The sequence below is a fragment of the Myripristis murdjan genome, chromosome 17 (assembly GCF_902150065.1).
Source record: "Myripristis murdjan chromosome 17, fMyrMur1.1, whole genome shotgun sequence".
NCBI classification, from domain to species: domain Eukaryota; kingdom Metazoa; phylum Chordata; class Actinopteri; order Holocentriformes; family Holocentridae; genus Myripristis; species Myripristis murdjan.
The window spans coordinates 16,216,985-16,243,346 of NC_043996.1; the positions used below are offsets into that span (position 1 = coordinate 16,216,985).

At 43.4% G+C, this 26,362-nt stretch overlaps 1 protein-coding gene across 1 annotated transcript; it reads left to right on the forward strand.

Annotated features, from left to right (window-relative positions):
* Positions 1-288: 288 nt before the first annotated feature.
* LOC115375071 (ephrin type-A receptor 4-A-like) lies at positions 289-24,393 on the forward strand. The gene is made up of 19 exons (XM_030074351.1): positions 289-445; positions 1,159-1,226; positions 3,328-3,525; positions 3,896-4,006; positions 5,195-5,549; positions 14,196-14,351; positions 15,085-15,618; positions 18,062-18,186; positions 18,310-18,469; positions 18,599-18,710; positions 19,458-19,516; positions 19,703-19,816; positions 19,902-20,087; positions 20,750-20,811; positions 20,984-21,193; positions 21,583-21,759; positions 22,441-22,628; positions 23,137-23,322; positions 23,857-24,393. The coding sequence occupies exons 1-19, from the start codon at positions 289-291 to the stop codon at positions 23,972-23,974; spliced, it is 3,276 nt and encodes a 1,091-aa protein (XP_029930211.1). The 3' UTR covers positions 23,975-24,393.
* The last annotated feature ends 1,969 nt before the right edge of the window (positions 24,394-26,362 follow it).

A 26,362-nucleotide genomic window follows, 5' to 3' on the forward strand; every position in this document is an offset into this window, starting at 1 on the left:
TTCACTCTGCCTACTGTTTTATATGTCCATTTCTGTGCCAAATCACACCTAACAACAAAAATCGTCTCAGGGGGGCCAATTAACATGAAAGTATTGGAGAACAAAATTCCTTGAAAAATAAATCTGCAGCATCAATTCCGATGAAAGCCGATACATGTCATTTTGTCTCAAGTAATTTGATTTATCATTAGGGGAGCATCCGCGTGTAAGAGACCGCCCCAGTGTCCGCTGCATCCAACTCGCTCTCACACTTCGGTTCATTCATTCACACACACTTTTCCCACCGGGATGGAGCCGCTTCAGCCAGTGCGCAGAGCCAACGGGGGACACACACGCTTCCACGCGGCACAAATGGCTGCAAATTTGTGGCGAACATTCTCCGCGTCCATCTGGATAATAACTCTCGTCTCAAGTTCGCGGACAAGGATTTACCCACCAAACGAAGGTAAGGATTTCACGGAGAGGCGTCCATGGCACGTTCGGCTTTCCATACTTGGCGTCGCCAGGCACAGCGCGCTGTGTGCGCCCTGGGACGAGCAGGGAGATTTTGGGGGGAAATGAATGTGAAAGATTGCGCGCACGGAGGAACAAAAAAGTTAGAATTGGGTAAAAGGTATGACGTTGTTTTTCTTCAGGTTTCGAGGGGAGTTGTTGCCTAGATCGGCTCTCGATGACCCCAGGGAGTTCATCTGGATGGGCTCTCTCTCTCTCTCTCCAGCGCTGTCAGGACAACCTTTGTTTGGTTCCGCTGGAGCTGGTTGTTACTGTACATGAATGATTTATGTTTTAAACTTTGAAAATACATTTTAGGGGTTATTTTTCACACATGAACATGATAAGGCTATTGTTGGCGCTCCAGTATGTCACCGGTATATTGGAATCTGATTGGCTGTTTCAAAGCTAATAACAAGCTCAGAGCAATTAAATAAAATATGCGGATACACAATACATCCTGATAATTTATCCTGCCTTTACCGCTGGTCATTTATCAGAGGGATTTTGTTTTTGGCGTGATTGCTTATGCGGTTTAACTTTATTCATACAGTTTAGAGATTTGAAATGGATATTAGATAGCCCTGTTTTAATGTGTATGTGTGTGTGTGTGTGTGTGTGTGTGTGTGTGTGTGTGTGTGTGTGTGTGTGTGTGTGTGATTGTAGTGACCCTACTGGATACCAGGACAGTGCCAGGAGAGTTGAAATGGGAAGCCAGTCCTTCAGAGGGAGGGGTGAGTGTGAGCTCCTACACATACACTGTTTACAACTTGCTCTCTCTCTCTCTCTCTCTCTCTCTCTCAAACACACACACACACACACACACACACGCACTAACACACTCACACACTTGGTCTGGAACCTGTTCTGGTTGTAAATAATCATCTCACAGATTTTGAAATGAGCTGTTCACCAAGCTTAAGTGCCATTATGAGATTGCTGGCTTCGTGTTTGGCACACCAAGAGGTATAAACCAGCTTGGTGGTGGGTGTTAATGTTTTTTTAGAGATTTTTACTACCATGTAGTTGCTTGGAAAAAAAAAAATTCCTGGTGCAACAAACTGGAAACATTCTATGTGTTGTGCTCTCACTGCCTCTCGACTCTTGCTCTTTTTTCCTGTCTTTTGGTCTACACTGTGATGTGCCATCTCTGTATGTCTCCTCTCTTTTTCTCTCGGTGGGTCTCGCTCTCTCCTTTTGCTCAGTGTCTCTCTCACCTCTTTGTTGGTTTAAGAGTTATTGGTGAACTTGACTCTCTCCCTCCAGTCACCATGCTCCCATTCTCTCACTTGATTGACGGGGTCCTGGTCTGCGCGCACTGAGCTTTTGATTATAGCATCCCCCCGTCCCCCATTTCCATCCCCCCCAAATCCCTCAACCCCTTCCGCATCCCTTTAACTACATGCACACACTCAAAGACACACAAACACAAAAACACCATCTCTGCATGGTTGGGGCACAAGTGCACTGCTTTTTTTTTCTCTGACAGCTGTGATTTCTGTCTACTGACAAAGACTCCAAAGGAGAGTAAAAAAGGAGGCATCATACCCCATGACAGCTTCTTTAGAGCACTCTTCCTTAACACACATGCACACACACACATGTGCATGCACACACACACACACACACACACACACACACACACACACACACACACACACACACACACACACACATACGTGTAGCCTACACAGAGAAAAGCGCACAAGCATACAAGCACACACAAAGATGCAACCGCATGTGTATACACACGCACACATACACTTTAGGGACACTCAAAGACAGTCTCACACACACATAAGTGCATATATTCCCTCATGCTCTGACTGTGTCCCCCTCTTTTTCCCTCTTTCGACACGGGACATTCAAAGTGTATACAGCTCTCACAAGTAGGGAGCGGGCAAATTATTATTCAGTAGCAATAAAAAGGCAATTTGGAGTTCGGAGGCCTCAGCGGTCATTTGAAGGGTCACAGTACAAGGCAAATACTTGGCTCTGTTGAGATGGATGGGGCGGCGAAGGTTGAGACTGGTTCACTTGTATGGAGATGCGTGCTAAAACCTTGGAGTCGCAACAAATCAGAAGCACTGTCCAGCGCAGAATATTGATGCAAGATTGAATTAGCCTGTGACTTTTCCCAGTGGCATCTGTGAATTTGAATACGCTTCACTCCAGCATCTAAATTTCCCCTTCTCCTTTTTCTGTGCCTGTGCATGTGGGTGCGTCTGTGCCCGTGTCTGCCTATGTGTACATGCATCTGTGTGTGTGCCTATGTTCATGTCTGTGCACTTGTATATCTATACTAGCAAGGTCGAAAAAGTCCTCAGGTGGATAAAAAGGTGAGGGAAATTTATCAAAGTCAGAATATTGTAGCAGTCATCACTTCTTTAAGATATTTTAGGCTTAGGGTTTGGGTTACAGTTCTGTTAAGGTTAGAGTTATGGCTAAGTTAGGTCAGGTTAATAGGTTAGACTTTGTATAACACATGTAGAGTAGAAAGGTAGGGATGGGCAATATATTATAATCTTCAGTACTGTAAATTGTTTAACATGTTGGCCTGGTTTAGCTGTTCGGTTATTTACCTCTACTTACTAAGTCAGCATAACCACATATCCATATTACTAATGATTGCTTATCAAAAAATATCTTCTGTTTAAATCATTTATGAAATCACCAATTGTTAAACCTACAGTATTCAGCCACAGATACCATGATATATTTTTGTCCATATTACCCAACCCTAGATTACGGTGTGGCTTAGGGCTAAGGGAATGAACGTAGTCAGCGGAGATCCTCATATGTATAGTAATACAAATGTGTGTGTTTGAATTGCAGTGGGAGGAGGTAAGCATTATGGATGAAAAGAACATTCCCATTCGAACCTACCAGGTGTGTAACGTCCTAGAGCCCAATCAGAACAACTGGTTGAGGACAGACTGGATCCCTCGGTCCGGAGCTCAGCGGGTCTACGTTGAAGTCAAGTTCACCTTGAGAGACTGTAACAGCCTGCCAGGAGTCACCGGCACCTGCAAGGTACTGGGATTAATATACGTAGTATACATGTTCATGAGAACAAGGAAAGCAAAAGGAACATCAAGGATAAGAAAACAATTGATTAAGTCTCTCTATGGTGTGTTTGTGCAGGAGGAAAATTTTGCAAAACTGGATGACACCAAAGAGTTTTGATGGCATACAAGTTACTTTGAGGAAAAATGATAACCTTTTCACTAATAAACCATTGTCCTAGAGGAGAGCTTGTTGTGCCTGTTGCTTTATTACAGGTGTTGGTTATTAGAGCACAAATCTCGCTCTGACTCACCAAAGTGTTCTGAGAAAAGATAAGATAAACATTGATCAGTTGTAAGTAGGTCATTTAATCTGTCTTTCTCCTTTTGCCTTCTAGGAGACATTCAATCTGTATTACCATGAGTCCAACGATGATAGAGAGAGTTACATCAAAGACAGCAGCTTCATCAAGGTCGACACCGTGGCTGCTGACGAGAGCTTTACCCAGGTAACGCCAAATAACAGAGTCTATGGCAAGCCATTTTAACATTTAACAGCCAGACTGCTTATGCGTTGCAGATATCCGTAATTCAGTTCTTCTTAGTCAAAAAGAACATTTCAGATATCCACAACATCATCCTCCCTAGGAAAAATGATGTCACTTTTGCCATTCATGTTTATGAGGTTTTACAGATTACAGCCAGTTGTAGTTGTATCCACAAACCACATTGTGGATATCTACAACTGAATCATGACTAGTCATAACTCCAGTTTCAGGTACTTACAACTGAATTCTGACTAGTCAAAATTTCAGTTCAGTCCAAATCAGTAATTCCCTTCAACTCAAGATATCTTCACTGTCATCTTAAATTATGTTTTAACCAGTAAGAATGACATTGTAGGTATCTCAAACTGTAATTATGACTGATCATAACCTAAATGCAGATATCTGAAACTTGAGTTATGACAAATCATCATTCAATTGTAGATATATGAAACTCGAATTATGACTAGTAATAATACAGATGTAGATATCCATCATTCACACTGTGGATATATACAACTGAATTGTGGATATATGAAACTGAAAGCCGAATGAATGGCAAAAGTGATGTAATTTGTCCTAGAAAGCATGAGGCTGTGTTATGTCTGCCTCTCAGAATGACATTATAGATATCTTGAATGAAAATACTGACAAGTCACAATATAGTCACAGTGTAGGATAGTCAAACTTAGCTGCCATACAGAGTCTGACGTTCAGGTCTTTATCCTGCAACATAAGGGCATGCTTGACTGACTTTGAAAAGAACCTCATATCGTCTTTTCCTGCTGAACCCAATGACCTCCCGCATCATCCACCTTCACTCACTTTAATTCGATCTTATCTGCTCTTCCTTTTATTTGTTTTCCTCACACTTCTGTCTTTAATCTCCATGAAACGGTCTCAGGAATGTCGTCAGCTCTCATCTTGCACGTGTTACTGTTGCTTGTAAATTTGGTAACCTGAGAACTGAAGCTCATTCTTCTCCCACACTGACTGGAGATTTATCTGGTTAAGATTGTCAATAAAAATGTAAAGTTCAGGAATGGCCATAATTCCATAGCCAGCAAATGAATTCAATTAATTATGTTTGACTCTGTTTACTGTATTTTTTATGAATCTATTGGTTAATGACTCTATTCTCTTTGCACTCAGGTGGATGTTGGCGACCGTATCATGAAGCTGAACACGGAGGTCCGCGATGTAAAAGTCACGACGCGGAAAGGTTTCTACTTGGCCTTTCAGGATGTTGGTGCCTGCATCGCCTTGGTTTCTGTCAGGGTATTCTACAAAACCTGCCCTCTCACTGTCCGAAACCTGGCCACATTCCCTGACACTGTCACCGGAGCCGACACTTCCTCCTTAGTGGAGGTCAGGGGTTCCTGTGTCAACCAATCAGAAGAGAAGGAGGAGCCTAAAATGTACTGTGGCGCTGATGGAGAGTGGCTGGTTCCTATTGGTGGATGTCACTGTAACCCAGGATACGAAGAAAAGAGTGGAGCATGCAAAGGTAAGTCTGTATTATCATATGTCAGGCATGAAGTATAATCTTGAGTGGATGGATAGTCATTAGACCACTATTGCAGTTACAATAATATTGTAATTTACTGCACTTAAAGTAAAGAACATCTTAGGAAGATTACAGCAACCTTTGAAAACGAATGACAAAGTATTTGTTGAATACTTTAAAACATATTCAAATGGAAAAAGGCATGTGGATTTTTGATGCTAGGTGTGAATTTTCAACACCTACATAAAATCACACATCTTGAAATAATCATCTGCACTGGTTGTAGAGGATGACAGACAGCAGCACTATTAAAAATACAGCCGGGAGACTTTCATCCGTTTTTAGTTTAACTGTATATTCTATGGATTCTTGTAGCAAAATTGCCCCAAATTAACTAATGGATTTTAGTCAGATTGTTATCACCAAAATTGAATTGGCTATGCCTGTCACTCTCAAAATGGCAACCTGTCATAGATTACATTTAGAAGTGAGCTTTCCAGTGTATTTAGCGTATTGCTTGGCACTCATCCATATCCCTTTTATTATGGTAAGAGAGCAAATAAATAATATAAAATATAAAAGTGTATTCTTTATCTATTCCATGTCCATTATAAATTCTTTGTTAATAAAGCCAATTTAAATGTAGTCCTCACTCATTGGATTTTCTATGGTATAAAAATGTTGATATTATCCAAAAAAAAAATATGTATTGCTTGACTCAGTATAAGGGATTTATAGGAAATTGTCATGAAGGGATTTATACAGGGAGACATTTACACATAACATGACAAGTACATACAGGCAAACATGGAGCAAATAAAAGACACAGAGTGAGTGTACAAATCACTCCACATAACAATGCAATTGTAGTCCAACCACTGTGTTTTTCAGTATCACAGCATATTTTGATTGAAGCTTTATAGGAGAATGAAACAGTGTTTTTGTTCTCAGTGGAGGAGTGTTCGTCCCAGTATGTGGTATGTTGACATTAACAACAGCCATCTGGGCAAAAATGTCCTTCTATCACTTACAAATCTGGTCTTAACTTTATTGTAGCAAATGTGCAAACTGTTCACAGCTCTCGCTAACATGCATGTGGTGTGTGTGGTGTGTAATACTGTTGTTGTCCTGAACATTACACGTGTGTGTGCGCGTGTGTGTGTGTGTGTGTGTGTGTGTGTGTTTGATTGTGAGAGACAGAAAGTGGGGTGAACGGGGTGCAACAGACTTGGTGGAGACAGTTTTACAACATGATGCCACTCCCCCTATTCAGCCGCATGCACAACAGACATGCATACATGTACACACACACGCACACACGCACACACACACACACAGCTGGAGAGCAATAGAGAGACAGAAGAGAGCGATTCACTGATGTGCTCCCTCAGTTTTATTTATGAAGCCTATCCCAGCAGGCTAATTGTATAACAAACAGGGCCATAATTCAGTGAGAATAGAAGAGAGAAAGGAAGAAAGGACGGAAGAGAGAGGGAAGGATGCAGAGAGAGATACAAAAAGAGAGACAGTGAGAGAGCAAGTATGGTGTCAAACTGTGCGATTACAGTGCCAGTTGACAGAAAAATAACTTTAATTTCGAGATGCATGTTTGCCTTCTTCCCTGCAGTAGGAAAAGAAATAGTCACAGCAATATCCTGTGCGACTAACATGAAGTTTCCCACTACCCACGCCCCTCGCCTTCACTCAGCTCCATTTGCCTCCTTCCGTCTGAAAAGAGAAGGCGGTTTGGAGGAGGTGGTCCCTGAGGTCTGAAAGATGTTCCTTCTCAACTAGATTTAGGAGAGACCCTTGACTCTGTTGAACCCTCAACAGATGTGAAGTGCCATCTATCTATCTGCTGCTCTCTGCTCTCAGCCTCTCTGTCTCTCTGCTCTCGCTGCCTGTCAGGCTCTCGGCCAGGCACTGCTGCCTCAGTGGAAATCCATCAAAGTCCGGATGAATACTGAATGCTACTCAGCAAAAACTCTGACCCTGCAGTGTTGGACGGACGCCGTAGCGCTTATCCTACTTTAAGTTAGAAATGCTCGCGAGGGGGGGAGCGGGGGCTGTGAGTAATGCTGAGAGAAAGGGGGAAGAAAATGCAAATGGATATAAGAGATTTAGAGACACAGGGACCTGACTGCCTCTGTCACCAAGGTCGATAGGTTTCAGGATCTTCAAGGGCTCATGTGATCTGTCTGCATGCCACACACATGCAGAGAAAAGCACAGAGTCAGTGAGCATCACCTGGATGAACATATTTAATGAAATGGAAAAGTTACACATCCTCTCCTTATGTCCATATTAAGATTGATTAAAGGTGTAATCTGAAAAACTGAGGGTTTACTGAAGTAAGGACCATTTTAAAGTGGAAAGTACCACACAAGGGCTGTAATTTTGATAGATATTGCGATTGCAATAATATTTGTGATTTTAGTGGGAGAGGTGATTTTTGCATCATAAATTTCAATTTAACTGGAAAACAAAACTAGAAAAAGGAGGATGATGTGATTTTTGCCAGGGTCGTACATCTGGAGAATATGATTTGTAGGCCAGGGCATCTCTGTAGCTCCACAATGCTTCATTTATAATGGTATACATTTAACTTTAAAAATAAATAAATAAATAAATAAAGTTGCAGCTGCTGCAGATATTGCACTCATCCATATTGTGATTCCAATACAGTTTTGATTAATCTATACTATACCAAGAACCCTAAAATTTCACGTTTATTGCACGCTATTTACCAGTTGACTCAAAACAGTCCTCACTTAAGTCAACCATTGACAATTTTGTATAGTGCTCTTTTATAAGAAACTTCATCCCAGAGATTATCCAAATATGTAAAGCATTGGCTTCTGTTTTTTCTCCAGTGAGGGTCAACCGAGCACATATTATTCCATATTATTGCTACTATGTATGAAATGCATATCACCATGCAAATAAAGCAACTTTTAAATAAAACTTAACCCAACTATACTGAGAGACAGAGGCTTCTTTTCAGTGTTGAAACTGTTTAATAAGGAGACAGCTGATGAGAGGGAAAGTGCAGGGGAGGAAGAGCAGATTAGGTAGTGAATGGGAAAGGGGGGCGTCTGAGAGAAGGCCACTGACGGCAGAAGGCATCAATACACACCCGTCTCCTCCCCTGTTGGGAGTTCGTCATCGGGTGCAAAGGGGACGAGTAGAGGAAAAGAAAAGAGAGGCAACCCCCCCACTCCCTCCCTCCCTTTTCAACCCCCGGTTAAGACCTAGGTCATGACTGAGCCTGATGAAGACGTCAAAATCTCTGAGTGACAGCCGCACACACACGTACACACCGTGTTAAGCTGCAGAGTGCAGGGTCATGACCGAGGTGGATGAAGACGTCAAAAGTTTGACAGCTGCGATCCGGCTGGGAGGATCGGAAACGAGGGAGGAGAGACAAGAGACGAGCAGAAGAGAAACAACAGAGAGAATCTGAAATGTGAACGGGTGGAGAGGCGGAATGAAAGAGGAGCCCTCAGCTTTTTGTTTCAGCGTCTCTTTGCTGGCCTCCTTTCTCTCGTGTCTGATTCTGCTCAATTCTGCTCGCTGCCTGGGAGGATTGGAATGTTTCTCTCTCTCTCTCTCTCTCTGTGTGTGTGTGTGTGTGTGTGTGTGTGTGTGTGTGTGCATGTTTCTGTGCTCTCTGTGTCCAGGGAGATTTCATGGCTGTGCCTCCGTCCTCCGCACCTGCAGTGTCTCATCAACAGCAGAAAGTGTTTGGACAAGAGAAATGCAGAGAGAGAGAGACAGAGAGAGAGAGAGAGAGAGAGAGAGAGAGAGAGAGAGATGCAAAACAGAAAGAGAGATGACAGAAAGAAGAATGTGACAGAGGATGAGAGGAAGCGCACATGATCGCTGTGTTCAGTCCTTCTAATTATTGCATTGCATTTCTGGACTACCCAAGCATGTGTGTACTCTGAGTGTGTGTGTGTGTGTGCATGTGTGTATTTGAATATGTGTCTGTGTAACAGACGACTGTAAGCCCCCTGCATACTCACAATTTGGAGGACAGCCCAGGAACGCCTGGAGAAGAGTGTGGCAGGGCAAACAGAGGGGTGTGTGTGTGTGTGTGTATAAGTGTGCATGTGTGCTTGTGCATGTATGGCAGGTGACAAAGCAGGGAGAGAGACATTGGAACAGCACAAACGATTGTCTGACATGAGCCAAAACCAGGTGGGGGAGAATGGTTCGCATTCCACTATTATATACAGTGTGTGTGTATGTGTGTATGTGTGTGTGTGTGTGTGTGTGTGTGTCACTGTCTCCCTCTCCCAGGTTGTTCTTGATGTAGGGAGTGTTTGCCAGCTCCACCAGGCTGTCTGCATCTATCTGGCACCGAAACAAGCCCGGCTCTTTTCTCTCTCTTGTCTTGCTCTCATTATCCCCCCTTTCTCTTCTGCTCTCAACTCTTCTCCCTGTTCTCTGGTCAAGGGAGGGGTGTGTGTGTGTGTGTGTGTGTGTGTGTGTGTGTATGTGTGGGGTGGTGCTGCTGCTGGTGGTGGGTGGGGGGGCATTGTTGTACAGCTCTTTTCACATGCTAATGTCCTCACTGTTGGCTTTGGGCAGGCACACACACACACTAACACACACACACACAGATCCACACATGTCTCTCCCCTAACCACCGCTTAGCTGGGGTGTTTTTGTGAGTATTTAAATTTAGACAAACTTAAAGTGGTAGCACCCGCAAAGCACATTCCTAAGGTTGAAAAACTGGAAAGCGAACATACATGCTTAATGTTCGTCGCATCGCAAACCGATATGTCCTTGGTGAATTTGTCACCGACTTACATGCAAATGCCAATTAGGTTTTTGGTAATGGGCTGAGTCTGGCACAGCTATATTCATTTCCAATTTCATATCCATGGTCTGGGCTGTTGGGCTCAATGGGGAAAAAATATATATAGCAGGTTATTAGATCAGCCATCTGTGTATCATCAGTTAAATATACAACATATATGAGAGTGGCAAAGCTGAACAAACAGCAGCAACTGTGATGATGGAAGTGAGCAAACACAGTAGTAGGCATTTTTCAAGGATTCAAGGATTCAAGGAACTTTATTGTCATATCAGCTCACATTTACATGTTAGTGGTATGAAATTAGGACTCAGGTCCAAGTATAAGCCTAAATAAATAAATAAAGCAAAGTAAAGAAAAAAAAAGGGGAAAAAATGTAAATATAAAATATAAAATATAAGATATATAAGTATAAACAGTATATTTAAATTATAAACAATATGTATAAATATAAACAGTATGTATAAACTATAAACAGTATAAACAAATAAACAGTATATGTAAATAAATATAAACAGTCAACAGTATATGTGTAAACATTATATATACAATATAAAGTGTTTTGCTACCTTGATAGCATTTTGGTACACAATTCTTTCCATTTTTGCTATGATCCTTCTTCAGTTCTAGTGGAGATCCCCAGGTTTCCAAATACCAAATCAAATGTGTATAAATTAATGCACAAGACATCTAGATATTTTCTCTTTGATGTAATGGTGCAGCCATAAAGCATCGTGTTTTTGATTTTTTTTTTTTTTTTACTCAGTACAAACATGGTGAAGCTGCAATGGAGCGTTGCAACCAGCACATACATGATGTATGTGACACTGCTGAACAATATAGAAAAAAAAAAAAATCAAACTTTGAAGTTACTTTATTAGTTTAGATTTAGGGTGCATCGGAGGTCACGGGGTTAAAAGAGGCATACAGCTTGAGATGAGGGTGTCATCTCTGTCCCCCCCCAGCATTGCTCTGGGTTTTAATTAGAAGGACACAACCTCCACGATTAATAGGGCCCCTCCTTCTCCAGTGACAGTCTATCAATCCGTCCATCCGTCCATCATCGTGTCCGGCCCCCCATCCATCACAGAGACAGGTGTCAGTGCCTCTTCCTTTTATCCACACCCCTTTCCTGGCAAGAAACAAGGGATGATGACAGATAACATAGGGTCAAGGATATGAACACACACACACACACACACAAAGGAATGCAGCTTGCCGACGGGCTTGTAGTTGGATTTGCAATGAGCTTCATTTGCATTTTAGGTAGCTGAAGAATGCATATGTAAATGTCGACGGTGCTGATAGTAATCAAAGGGCACCTTCCCCTCCGAGTCTTTGTCTTTCCCCCCTTCTCCTCACTCCCTCTCTTTCTCTTCACCATGTCTTTGTATCTCTACATCTCTCTCTCTCTCTCTCTCTCTCTCTCTCTCTCTCTCTCTCTCTCTCTCTCTCTCTCTCTCTCTCTCTCTCTCTCTCTTTCTTGCTTTCTGTCACTTGTCTCAAGCAGCCAAGCAGCTGATTGCTGTGTATTCACTCCTCCGGATTCTCCCCGCACACTGGCAGGATGTGAATAGTCAACAACTTACTGCTTACACACTGTCACATACACATGCACCCATCCCCCCACCCACACACCGCAACCCCCTGTCACACACACACACACACACTTATCAGTGGTATGTAGGGGTATGCGTGTTCCTGCATCCAATTTCCCACACAGGAACCATTTAAAGTTTCATTTAATCTTACCACTATCTCTGAGTGTGTGTGTGTGTGTGTGTGTGTGTGTGTGTGTGTGTGTGTGTGTGTGTGTGCATGCGTGGGTGTTCTCAGCGTGCATCCCTCCCAGTTCACCAGGGGAGCTGGTTGAGTTTTAGGCTCTGCGTAGCCCTCGGTGGTGCAGGGTTAATGTTGGGTTAATGACACCCTTATGAGCTCTTATTCCAGGTCAGCGCTCACTCCCCTTCAAAAGCGACGCTACGGAGACAAAAGAACAGCACAGAACAGAGAGAATAGAGACATCAGAGGGAGCTGAAGGAAGTTTATGGCCTCAAATGCTCGCTCACTTCTATTCTTTCTCTCTCACTTTCTTTCTTTCTTACTTTCTTTCTTTCCCCCCTTCATTCTGTCTTCTGTGTTGAAGAAAAGGATAGAGGATTGGGTGATACTAGGACAAAGGCTACCCTGACCATTGTGGTTGTGTGTGTGTGTGTGTGTGTGTGTGTGTGTGTGTGTGTGTGTGTGTGTTACCCCCTGGCACAGTCCTGTAAGTCCTATAATTAACCCCATCCTGTTAAGAGGAGCCCTCCACAGGTCACATACAATGCTTCTCATTCTCTTTCCCCTCCCTCTGTCTTTCTCTCTTTAGTTCCCCGTCTTTCCCGGCCATACAGCTTTCTTTCTTACTTGGCTGCTATGAGGTCTGATACAAATGAGTGTGAAGCGCACCAGGAGAATGATGGCATTGTATCTCAGCTTGTATTGGGCTCAATCAGCTGACACTCGATGTTGAAAATCGCTGATCAGATGAAAGCCATTCATATCAGCTGTAAAAGTGTTTATGATTCCAGGTTTCAACTGTGTGCCAGTTTCAGCTATGCATGTGACTGTGTGTGTGTGTGTGTTTGTGTGTGTGGGTGTGTGGGTGTGTGTGTGGTCTTGTGCCATGGCAGTTCAATTTGTATCGATACAGCTCTATAAACAGCCGCTAACGAACTTCAAAGCATTCTTGTGTTTGACACACTGGAAGGAGAGAGAGAGTGTGTGTGTGTTATCAGAGAGACAAAGAGAGATAAGTAGAGGTCGAGGAGGAAGTGTGTGGGGAGCGAATGAGAGAGTGTAACGGAGGGGGGGAGCAGAGAACTAGTGTGTGAAAGAGCGAATCTATGGAGGCTCACGCAGATGGAGCAGGATGGTTGGTGTGAGTCGATTACAGAGGAGACTTCCTCCCTCTCATCTACTGATGATAGTGTCAAGTATTCCGAGACACACACACACACACACACACACACACACACACACACCATTCCCACATTCCAATCCACTCCCACTGGGATGTCTTCATCTCCCTTGGAAACAGGACAGAGTGAAAGGGATAGAGAGAGAGAACTGGGAAAGATGGGGGGTTGGTGGGGGGGACTGAGGAAGGAGAATGAATAGAGTGTGATGATGAAAAAGAAGGTGATGAAAAAATGATTGCAGCGGGAACAAATGAAGGATTTCCTTCTGAAATTAGAGAGAAAATCTGCTCTTTAACAACCACGCTTTGCCGGCTCCTTTGCTGCGCCGATGGATGTCGAGTGGTATAATTAAGCATTCATTTATTGTAGCATCACTCAGGCAATGTATGCGCTCCTCGGTAAACGGAGAGAAGGTGGTTCTTGTTTTTATATTTTTTTCTCAACACACGCTAGGACAACCTACCTTTAGTTTCTGTCACTCTCTCTCTCTCTCCGAGTCTTTTTCTCTCTCTCTCTCTGTCTCCCCCTCCACGTATTTAAATGTCAATTATATTTGTGTGGGCTGCTGGCACTGTGGGTTTTTGATATATTCAGTTCTGGTTTTGTTGCTGGCACGTGTGTCTGTGTGTGTGTGTAGGTGTGTATGTGTGTGTGTGTGTTTTCGGTGACGATGTGTGGGTATGTGGGTAGGAGCTGATGAGTTTTAAAGTAATTTTAGTTTCACTTTTTCTTCTGTCTTCATATGAAATCAAAAATGAAACGTCTCCTCCTGCTCACTGCTTTCTTCTCTCTCTCTCTCTCTCTCGCTCTCTCTCTCTCTCTCTCTCTCTCTCTCTCTAACTCTCTCTCTCTCTGCAGCTTGTGCTGTAGGTTTCTACAAGGCCAAGGTTTCAGATGCAGGATGCTCCAAGTGTCCCCCACATAGCCACTCTGTCAGAGAGGGAGCTACAGTCTGTACCTGCCACTCTGGATATTTCCGTGCCGAGACCGACCCTGCCTCCATGGCGTGCACACGTAAGAACACACACATGCACGCGCACACACACACACACACACACACACACAAAACACTCACAGGAAGAAAATGCATGGGTGAACAATGGACATGCACAATGTGTATGCGTGCATTGTTTGGAAATCAAAGTGAGAAAAAGCATATTCATTCTGTCCCCACCCCTCTATCTCCACCAAACAGAGGCAGACACAAACTTGTCTCAATGCCACCCTTGTTATTTCTGATCCCATTACTTATGACTAAGCCACCATCTACATCCTGTCTGGCCGTGATAACTAAAGACATTGAGAAGTGCATAAATGCCCTCCATCTCTCTCTCTCTCTCTCTCTCTCTCTCTCTCTCTCTCTCTCTCCCTCTCTCCGAGTAGGTTCTGTGTGACAGACTGAGACCTTGGTCTGTATGTCATAAACTTAATTATGCCTATATACAGCACATGGTTTTCTTGGCCTGGGAAAACTGAACACATACACATGCATGCACACACACAGACACACACACACACACATACAGTGCACACAGAAACAAAAAAAAAAATACCACAGAGGAAAACATCTAACCCATCAAAACATCTACCAAACAGTATGGTTTCCATTCTGGTGCCAGATGGCAACATTTCAACCCTTGCCAACAACTTCACAACAACCCCCAACCCCATCGCATCCCACCTCTTTTCTCTTATGATGTGAACTCGGTCTTACTTGCACCCCTGCCCCTCCCTTGCTTTGACTCAGAGCCACCATCGGCGCCACAGCAGCTGATCTCAGCGGTGAACGAGACCTCAGTGGTGCTGGAGTGGAGCCCCCCCCACCGACTGGGAGGACGCACTGACACCAGTTACAGCCTGGACTGCCTCATCTGTGAGACTGGAAGCCAGAGCCAGACTGCGGGTAAAGCCCTGCCCAGGAATCACACCGTGTTCCAGCCCGAGGCTCAGCACGGCGGCCCGGGGATGCAGTCCGACCAGGGGATTGTGGGATCTGACATCCAGTCGGGGAGGGGTGCGTTCCAGAGCGGGCTGACATCTGAGGATTTCACAAGACCTGGCTCTGCGTCTTCTTCTCGCTCCCAGCTCTGCCTGCCCTGCGGGCCGGACGTGCTCATCTCCCCCGGCTGGTCCGGCCTGAAGACCACCAGGGTCGTAGTGAGCGAGCTGAGGGCGCACACACACTACACCTTCATCATCCACGCACACAACGGGGTCTCTCAGGCCAGTGGTGCAGGGGCAGGACAGAGTGCGTCTGTCACCGTCACCACCAACCAAGCTGGTGAGAAGGAGTGTGTGTGTGTGTGTGTATGTGTGTACCTCCCAATGTGTCTGTCAGATTGCTGGCTGCAGCACAATACCTGCTCGTGACCTTTGTTCATAAGTGGGTCAACTCATTACAAGCTGCTATTCACTGAGTGTATACCAACAGCAAAGCAAGGCCCTGCAAGCGGCGTTCATAACTGAGGAAGCAAGATATGAGCAGTTATTGTTTGGGTGGGCAGCTGTGTGCTCATTTGCATGAATATGCGTGCATGTTAAAGGAAAAATACAACTAAAAGACTTCACTTAACTGCTGCTGGCAATGAATCTTGCAAGTCTGGGTCTGTTTAGCTCTGGGGTAGTTTACTTTTCTTACTCCTGTTGTTAACTGGCCTGGTGTAGACAATGTGATGTCATGCTAAGATACGCGGAGTAGAATTGGATTTTTTTTTTTTTTTTTTTTTGGACTATTTGAAACTTCAACAGTGAATGATCGCATTTTGGTGTCGTGAATGATCTTCGAATTGAAAAGGAAGGTGCTTCTGCTCCCACTATTTTGCACCAGCCGTCAACATCTATACAAAGAGAAAGCTATTGTAAAAGAGGAAGGAGATGCCAATTTCTCCACCGACAGCAGCCTCAATAGACCATAATGCAATGCAGTCGCAGTGCATGTTGTGTTTTGAGAGAGGGCTTTGATGCCGACTCGAAGATCTCGCTATCTTGTTATTATATTTGCTGCACCTATTGCTCTCTCCTTTTACACCCCAAACCATAGGCTGAATACAATAACTAGTAATCCTGCTTTCAGGTGGTGCTGGATTTATCAGATATAAGAGATTCCCAACAAGAAGTTGTACCTGAATGCTAGGCTACGTCGGGTGTCCAAGTTCGAGAAATCGAGATGCAGCACAGATTGTCTGACTTTGCCCAACAAAGACTTAGATTTCATACAACAAAGCTGAAAATGAACCACAAGGACAGATTTATGAGACATGGGTATTCCTTGATAACTATAATGTTACAGCATTCAGCTACACTATGGCTATCTTGATTGATAACATTAACATCGGGAGCACGTGGATGCCACCAATTTGCACGGCCAGGTTCTATCGTCTGGGAAATGCACACACCTGATATGAATGAAGGGAATGGCTTGTTCTCTGGATCTCGTCAAAAGGCATTCTTTGAACTCCTGGAAAATCTCCGACTGGAGTAGAGGTAGATGAAAAGTGGGTACAACAAACAAGCAGCTCTTCATCACACAGTAATAGATCATAGACTGATGATACGTAAGAGTAAGATTTTTTGGACGTTTTCCTAAAGTGTCAGCTCGCTTGACCACGGAAGTGTTTTAAAGGGTGCCCGAACTTTATGATGTGTTTCATTTTAGTTCTGAGGGTGTCAGGCAGTGTGTGTGCGGTGTTTCTCACACATGCTCCCCATTAGTTTCCATGGGCAGTTTTGGTGCACACACTGTTACTTTTCAACTGTCGTTGCTTTATGCTTTAAGTCTTTATGGTGGCATTTAGAAATAAGCACACCTGCTTGGCTCCAGGTGCCCCAGGGAAATAACTTAGCTGTGTGTGCACAGCATGATTGTGTGTCTGGGATGTGTCAAGCCCAACCTGCACCGCCATATGGCCTGATATCATATTATAAGCACAGAAAGAGGACAAACAGCGATAAAGCGATAGGAAACTGGGGGAGGTAAGAGGAGAAAGGGAATGGAGAGGGAGAGAAGTCCCTGTGGAATAGGAAGGAATGAGATGTAGGTTGGTTCTCAGGAACAGCGGGTCAGTGGGATTGTTGACAAAAATACCCTGATGGAGGCACAGTGCTTGATTTCCTCTTAAGTAGCTCCAATCTTTTTTTTTTTTTTTTTCACACTGCACAACAAAGTCACATATTCTGTATCTGTTGGTTGCAACGCTTCACTGAAACTACATCACACTTATATCGAGTGAAATATTAAAACCCAAGATGCCGCCGTTTTAATGCGTGCACCATTACATCAGATAAAAAATATCTAGTTGTTCTGTGCATATGGCTGTCTTGAATACAAGTGTGGGTGTGCCCTGGCCGAGCTGTGGTGGATCTGTTTGCGTCAAGAGAAACAAGCAGTTTATCAAAGTATCGAAATTTTATCATGATTTAACCATCGATTGCCAAAGCAACAATTGAAACTTCAAAGCATTCAGGTCAGCCCTTCTTGTGCATCATTTCATATACATTTCCCTGTAATTCAGCTTGAGATATCTGGTATTTTTGGAAACCTTGGGATCCCCACCAGAATTTATAGTAAGGTTCTGTGGGTGAAGAGGCAATTAGATTCTGCACTTTATCTGAAACTATCTCACTGAAGCCATTTTACAACTAATATCAAAAAGACGTATGATATGCTACAAAATTATGCTCATGTTCTCTCTCTTTCTCTCTCACACACGCTCTCTTTTGCTCAGCTCCCTCTCCGGTCACGTCCATCCAAGCCTCTGATGTCACCAGGCACAGCTTGTTGTTGTCGTGGCAACAACCAGATCGACCCAACGGCGTCATCCTGGAGTACGAGGTCAAGTTCTATGAAAAGGTGAGGTGTCCGCAGGTCAATGCCGTTCATGGAGCTGTCCAGAATGTTTCTTGTGTTTCAGCGATGATACAGATTTGTTCTTGGGCATTGACAAGAGGCCGTCTTTTTGCCCACTGTAACCAGGATCAGAGAGAGCGGTCCTATCGCATAATGAGGACCTTGTCCCGGAGTGCTGATGTCACCGGACTCAACGCCCTCACTGAGTACGTGTTTCATGTGCGAGCGCGCACTGCTGCTGGCTACGGAGAGTTCAGCGCCCCGTTTGAATTCTCAACCAATTCAGGTAATGTGCTAATCCTCTGCTTGGCCACACTTTCATGCTGGGTACTTCTGAGACACGCCTGCAGATTTGAGTTTGTTACGAAGGAGCTGTAACTTCTTGGTTGTGACTTATTTTATTTTTCATCGTTAGATCCTTTCCCTCTGATTGGCGAAGGAGTTAACTCTGCACTCCTGCTGCTGTCTGTCAGTGGGGTGGGGATTTTATTGCTGATCTCCACAGCTGTCTTCATCATTAGCCGCAGGTATGCACACACACACACACACAACAGCACAAACATGTACAGGCATCCATGCATGCACACTTCCATCAGTTTCCCAGCATCTCAGTAGATTACAATCACTCTACTTTTACTTACTGCCTTTGACCAAGCAACGCACACGCGCACGCACGCCCGCACACACACACAGAATTCCCAAGCTATTATGTGGCTAAATAATGCGTGTGTGTTACCTGGGGCTTTTAAAGGGGATTAGAGTGGAGACAGTGATAATCCCATTGTCCCTGACTTGTCATTACTGTCTCTTCGGCAACACGACTCTTGTGTCAGCTTCCGCTGGCACACACACTCACACACGCACACATCTGGACACACACACCTACACACACGCACACCTGCTCCACCACAAAGGTGTTTTTGACAGTTTCTTTGTTTAATGGAAAACACCTTTTATCTTGCGCTACCTGAGGCGCTGCCTCTCCTTCCTCTCTCCCTCAAATGCTTTCATCTGGTTGCTGGGCGTCTTTTTTAGCGGCCCATTGCTCCCTGTTTCCATTCTCATTTCTCTCTATCACAGCAAATTCTGAAACATCCAGTGAAAATACTGCAGTACTTGGACAAATAGTGATACACTCACTATTTTATTTACCTTTTTAAAGTTTACCTAACTGTAAAAAATGACAAAAATGTGAGCAGTTTAAAGAAATGGTAAGAAAATGCTATCATAGGGTGACTCTGTATCTGTGTCTATCATTTCTGATGTCTCATCAGGAGGAGTAAGTACAGCAAAACAAAGCAGGACTCAGAGGAGGAGAAACATCTTAACCCAGGTAGGCTGCAGCATACACACAAACACACACAAACATACACACACACACACACACACACCACCCACACAGACCTCATATTTGCTGAAACACCTACATACCATAACCAGCCATTATACACCTAGTAAAATGTATTTCTCACCCTTCCTGCTCCTCCTCCCTCTTTTCTTCTTCTCTCCTCCACAACAGGAGTCAAAATCTACGTGGATCCGTTCACCTATGAAGACCCTGATCAGGCCATTCACGAGTTCGCCAAAGAGATTGATGTTAGCAACATTCACATTGAGAGGGTTATTGGCATGGGTAAGCCTGGCATGAGCACGCACACAGAAGCCCACACACACATGCCTACTTGGCACTCACATCACTGTATGCTTGGTGTGTGTAGGAGAGTTTGGAGAGGTGTGCAGTGGTCGGCTGCGCGTCCAGGGAAAGAGGGAGATCTACGTGGCCATCAAGAGCCTGAAGGCAGGATACTCTGACAAGCAGAGGCGGGACTTCCTGTCCGAGGCCTCCATCATGGGACAGTTTGATCATCCCAACATCATCAGGCTGGAGGGGGTGGTCACTAGATGTGAGTAGTTGACAAAATGCAAAAATAATGTGATTTTCTTTCTTTCTTTCTTTCTTTCTTTGGTTGACAACATGTTTGTACAGCAATGTTGAGATGTGAATTTGTGAAAAGATGTGACTTTGTGTAAAGTTTACCTGTGGTGCAGCGGTACAGGTTTAATAGAAAAGAGATTTAAATATAGAGGTGCTGGAAGCTGGTGTAGTGAGTATGGAGGATCCAGGTTCAAGAATCTGTTTAAATCACAGTTAAATGAAAAAAAAAAAAAAAACATTTTCATCTTATTATCCCATCCTCCATACAACAGAGAAAGGAATGAATTTACTACATTTGCATTTCTTTTTTTTTTTTTTTTTTTACATCAGAATTACATTTACATCTTGGGAAAAGTGCATCTTCATGCTGAACCGGTGAATGTGGACAAATATTTCAAGCAGTAAAAACCATTACACATTACAATCAACACCGTTCCCATCAAATCAAACTGCCTTTCTCTCCATAACTTATTAGTTCACACTTTTGAAAGATGCCCCTGTACATTGTGCTTTGTTTCTATTGGAAATCCATAAGCAGCAGGCCCTCAAAATACCTTTTTTATTGTGATTTTCATCAATAAAATATTAGGATTATGATCACTGACTGAAATTTTCCTTTTACCTGTTCAGGCAAGCCACTGATGATCATCACAGAATACATGGAAAATGGATCCCTGGACGCCTTCCTCAGGGTATGTGCATGTGTTTTATCATGTTCTGTTCCTGAAATCTAACCTAACAGAGAATTGTGACTTTTAATGACTTTCCCACCCTCTAGCACATTTGTGCTCAATCACAACTTGTTTATGTGTCCATATTGTTCATCTGCTGTGTTTATATTTTAAACTCTCCCTGCCTCTCCAGAAACATGACGGCCAGTTCACGGTGATCCAGCTGGTCGGCATGCTGCGTGGCATCGCCTCGGGTATGAAGTACCTGTCAGACATGAGCTATGTTCACCGAGACCTGGCGGCTCGAAACATCCTGGTGAACAGCAACCTGGTGTGTAAGGTGTCTGACTTCGGTCTCAGTCGGGTTTTGGAGGACGACCCGGAGGCTGCCTACACGACAAGGGTAAGATAAACACGTGTACACATGTAAGCACACATGTCAGCATTTATACAAATAAACTGTACACCAAAAACTGTACATGTAGCAGTCTGCTGCTGTTTCATTAAAATTCATTGTATTTTGTTATTTGAAATGAATATTTATGTGGTCCTTTATGAGCAATGACATCTTTAGTTCAACCCCTTTTAGTTTAATAATGACAGAGACCTATGAAACCCACTGAAACTCAATTTAGAATTAAAATGCATCAGAGAAAAGAGATTAAAAATAAAAAATGGAGAGGCAAGATTCTTCATCCAACAGCCGAAATGCATATTTTGCAAATGGGTGAATAAATAAATGAACAAGTTCCATTACTCACTGAGGCAATACGACTGTTACTGCTGTTGCAGGAGGCCACTGGGACCTACCACTCTCCTGGAGGGAAGATCCCCATCAGATGGACCGCTCCAGAGGCCATAACGTACAGGAAGTTCACCTCGGCCAGTGATGTGTGGAGTTATGGGATCGTCATGTGGGAGGTGGTGTCATACGGAGAGAGACCTTACTGGGACATGAATAACCAAGATGTGAGTAATCAACTTAAAAAGAATTCAAATATAACCAAATTTATGCCATTTTGCAGCATGTTTATTTAAGTATTTACTGTATAAATATCACTTTCTGGAGACTTTGGAAGACTTTGGAGGAGTCTTTGGAAGATTTTAATCTGGTACAACATACAAAATGTTTTCCAAAAATCATCCCTACTCAAACATTGGTATAAATCAAGTGATACAGGCACCAGCTGTCTAGGATAGTTTAACAGGGAAGGCCTGGGGAGGAAACTTGCAAAACAGAGCAGAGAGCTGTCCTCTGTGTGATATATTAAATTCTGCGGCAGCGTATTTGACAGGTGAACCAAAATTGCTTGTTTCTTTGCTTTAAAATCTCCCACTGTGGGGGTTGCTCCGGGCAAAACAAGATTTTATTCACCCAGTCCCAAGGCATTTTGTAAAAGATAAATATTAAGAACCCATGAAATAAAAGGAACGGGAACTACTGCTTAGTGCTAGCCTCAGTGCTAGCGTTTTTTTTTTTTCTCCTAGACCAGGACCTTGTTTTGAAAAAGTCTCACCTTTGGACCCAGCCCAATGAAAATGTAATATCACATGCATGGTGGAGACCCATCAGAAATGACCCGCTTAGTTCCGGAAATGCAAATGTATTTTAATCGACCTCTCCTCGCTGCTCCTGTCCCGGTCCTGTAGGTGATCAAAGCGATAGAGGAGGGCTACCGTCTGCCTGCCCCTATGGACTGTCCCATGGTGCTGCACCAGCTCATGTTGGACTGCTGGGAGAGAGACAGAGCGGAGAGACCCACCTTCAGCCAGATACTTAACATGCTCGACAAACTCATCCGCAACCCTGGGACGCTGCGCAGGACGGGAGGAGACAGGTGCATATATGTAGACACACACGCATACTGATAGATTCACAGACAAATTTATCCACACACATGCATTGCCTTCTTTTATCTATACCTAATTTACCACCTGCAACAAAGAAAATATACACTTTTTCAAATATCGTACACCCACAGAATAAAGAATATGTTCATTAAAATATTCTAGAAATTGCATCACTGTATTTCTGTGCATCTAAAAGTGATAGTTACACATAGGCACAGGAATGCAAGTTGAATATTGATATCAGTGCTCATCCACACATGAGAGTATATCACATTTGGGCTCGGTAATGTTAATTGGTCCACCGGGTCCTGTTAGGTTGTATAAAAATGCAGTAAATTAGTTTTAAATGGCCACACATTTTCTGGCACAGCACACAGACGGTATCTGACACTGCACCATGTTCATTCAACCGTCCTTTCACACTCCGATCTCCCTATGTCTCACTTCCTCTCTCTCTCTCTCTCTCTCTCTCTCTCTCTCTCTCTCTCGCTGCAGACCCACACCCACCATGTTGGAGTCAGGGGTGGGCTCGGAGGTGTGTGTGTCGGTGGTGCCGGAGGTGTGTGTGCCAGAGTGGTCGGTGTGCGAGTGGCTGCAAGCCATAGGGATGGAGAGGTACCGAGACACGCTGGCAGCAGCAGGATACACCACCCTGGACAGCCTACTGAGCCTCACACACCAGTGAGTCCTCCTACACACCTCACAGATCGCTCCATTTACCCTCGTAAACCTGAGGATCTTAACTCAAAAGCATCTGCATCACAGCCAGAATTGCTGCTTTATCCGCAACAATCGGTGTTGAGTCATAATTGAGGCACAACTGCCACATTTATCATTACAGTCAGAAATGTGAGCTTCCTTGATGCAACAATTTTAAAATCAGAAACAGGAGTCATTTTATTCAACAAACCATGTGCAATAAATCCAACTAGTGTGGAACACGCAAGAAAAGCATGAATTACAACACCACATGAAGTAATATAACTGCAAGATTAAAGGGCTGGTAAATATCTATGAGGCATCTTTGTGGTAACTGCCACTGTATTACTTGCATGGTTCCACAAAAATGTCAGCACACTTTTATTTTTAAATGCTGCAGTAAGTAAATTATGTGAGAGGGTCTGCTTTATAAACCACTGGCACATTCTTTCATTAAAATATTGCTTGTTGTGGCTTTGATTATTTGACCTTGAATCTTTTTCTCTGTGCCTGCAGGGAGATGGACAGGATTGGAATCATCACACTGGCACATCAGGACATAATTATTGCCAGTGTGCAGCATGAAATGCTGTCCCAAATGCAACACATACAGAACAGAATGGTTCCAGTCTGAGCCGGAGAACGGATACAAATCTGTCTTAAGAGGAATTTCATTTACCTCATCCATGCACTTTAGAGGGACTTTTCAAAAGCGGGACACAAGAAGTGGAAGGAAAAAATGTAAAAAAAAAAAAAAAAAAAAAAAAAAATGAAAAGTGAAAAGAGAGACAGAGAGAAAAGCAGCACTTTTGTAAACTTCCGTCCTGCAGTTTTGTAGAACCGTGATTGGAAAGTGGACAGATAGCATAAGCTACTGAAACGCTTGGGCTGAAGCCTCATCCTCTTATTCATTTCTGTTTTTTTTTTTGTTGTTTTTTTTTTTTTGTTGTTCTTTGATTATCTGTCTTTTAAAGGCTGACATGTAAGGCTGTGCATAAGCAGAATGGCTTCCGACGTTTTCTTTTGCTGCTTTGGGCTTGACTTGAAAAATGACAAAATGTGTTCTTGTTTGTGTGTGTGTGTATGTTCTTGTCTCAGCGTGTGGGTGTGTGTGGGTGGGTGAGTGGGTGTTTGTGGTGTGCTTAATGTGAATGCACACAACACGGTATCTCCCTTGTCAAGGCATCAGCTATCTTTGAATATCTTGAATATGCAAAGTTACCAGAGAGAGTGGGAGGAACCAGACAGAATGTATCATTCCAAGCTCTTACTAGTTTAATTTGGAGGATCACACTAACATATTGAATGGCTTCTTTGTTTGTTTTATTTTTTACCTTGTACGACTTGTTCTTATTTCTGTTGAATTAGACGTTTAGACTAGAACATTGTCCATCTGTGTCTATTGCATATGTCTCTTGTTTGATGTTCAGAATTAGGTACATGAAGCATTTCCTTTATTTATGGTCTTTTTTTTATCTAGTTTGTAAATGTGTAAAATAGAACTACCGAGGAGAAATTGTGATGATTGCCATATTGCATTGCAATAAATGCCAAAACCCAGCTGTATATGCAAGTTTCAATCGTGTGTGAATGGGACTTCTGTGGCTGTGATGTAAAAAGGAGTATCAAGTGAAGCACTAAGCGCTTTAAGTTTATCGTTTGCAAGTTTGGCAGAAGAATACGTTCTCTGTGAAACTTCAGACTTAGTCAGAGGTGTCTGTAACAAGTAAAACAACTCCAGAAGAACACCCAGCTGAAATAATGCTGCCACAATCACACGGTATTGGGTTCCTCTGTGTATGTGTGTGTGTGTGTGTGCGTGTGTGTGAAGCAGGGAGAGAGCAAGTTAGAGAGAAGAAAGGAAAAAAGTGGAAGAGAAAAATACAGGGAAGAGAAAGACAGAAATAAGTGGAAGTGAGAGGAAACAAGATGGGTGGTGGGCATTGTCACCATGAGCGCCTGCATTCCGTCATGTTTTTTTTTTTTTTTTTTTTTTTTTGTCAGGGGTGAATTGGGCTGAGTTGGCAGTGGGAACTTGTCTAATCAGCAAACATCTGTCTCCAAGTACACTACCACATAGATCTACACACACACACAGACACACACACACACACAAACACACACACATACACACACACTGGGGAGTTGATTGGAGGAAGCCTTTGATACATAAAGGAGGAAAAAACATGATCTGGATTCTGGCAAAAATGTCAATGTTTTTTTAGCCTAATGAGAGTTACATCGCACACATTCTACACACATGTGCGTGCATGTGCACACACACACACACACACGCACACACACACAACCCCCTGCCTCTCCCCAATATGACCAAATCACACACAGCAGACAAAATGCTGATGGTGGTTAATGAGGCAGATGCCTCAGAGCGGTGTTTCTCTGAGACAGAGGAAGAAAGACAGAGACTGGGAGAAAAAAGAGGCCGAAAAAATAAGAAGGAAAGTCTTGGCCAGGCTCGGGGCAATGAAACAGGCAGCTTCTGTCGAATAATGAGACTATTTGGTGGCGGCGACACTGGCAGTACATTTAGCAGGTAACTTTTGTGATGACTCATAAAACACTGAACTAACGATGGAAATGATAGAATGTCATGTCATTTGGGTTGCATTTGTCCTTATGGGAAATAATTGCACACAGGGATGTACTTTGCACCCACCATGGCACATCTGAATGTGTGATTTTATTATGTGAATTTACACACATGTACACAGAGCTTGCATGCATGTATACACACACACACACTGTTGTGGAGGACTGGGTAGCAGAGATATGCTATAGCAGTGTTTTGTCAATGGCTGATCCTGTAACTGTATTTGGCACGGTGCTCCCTCCCTGCTCCCTTCCCTCTCCCCAACAAACATGCAGATACAGCACCGTTTTACATTTCAAGAGCTTTGATATATACCCAGACTTATTGCTACAAATAGAAAAGCTCTTCTGTTTCCATTCATTGCCACAGAGTGCTGCCTCTAGGTGTTTCAGCTACTGATAAAAGGAAGGA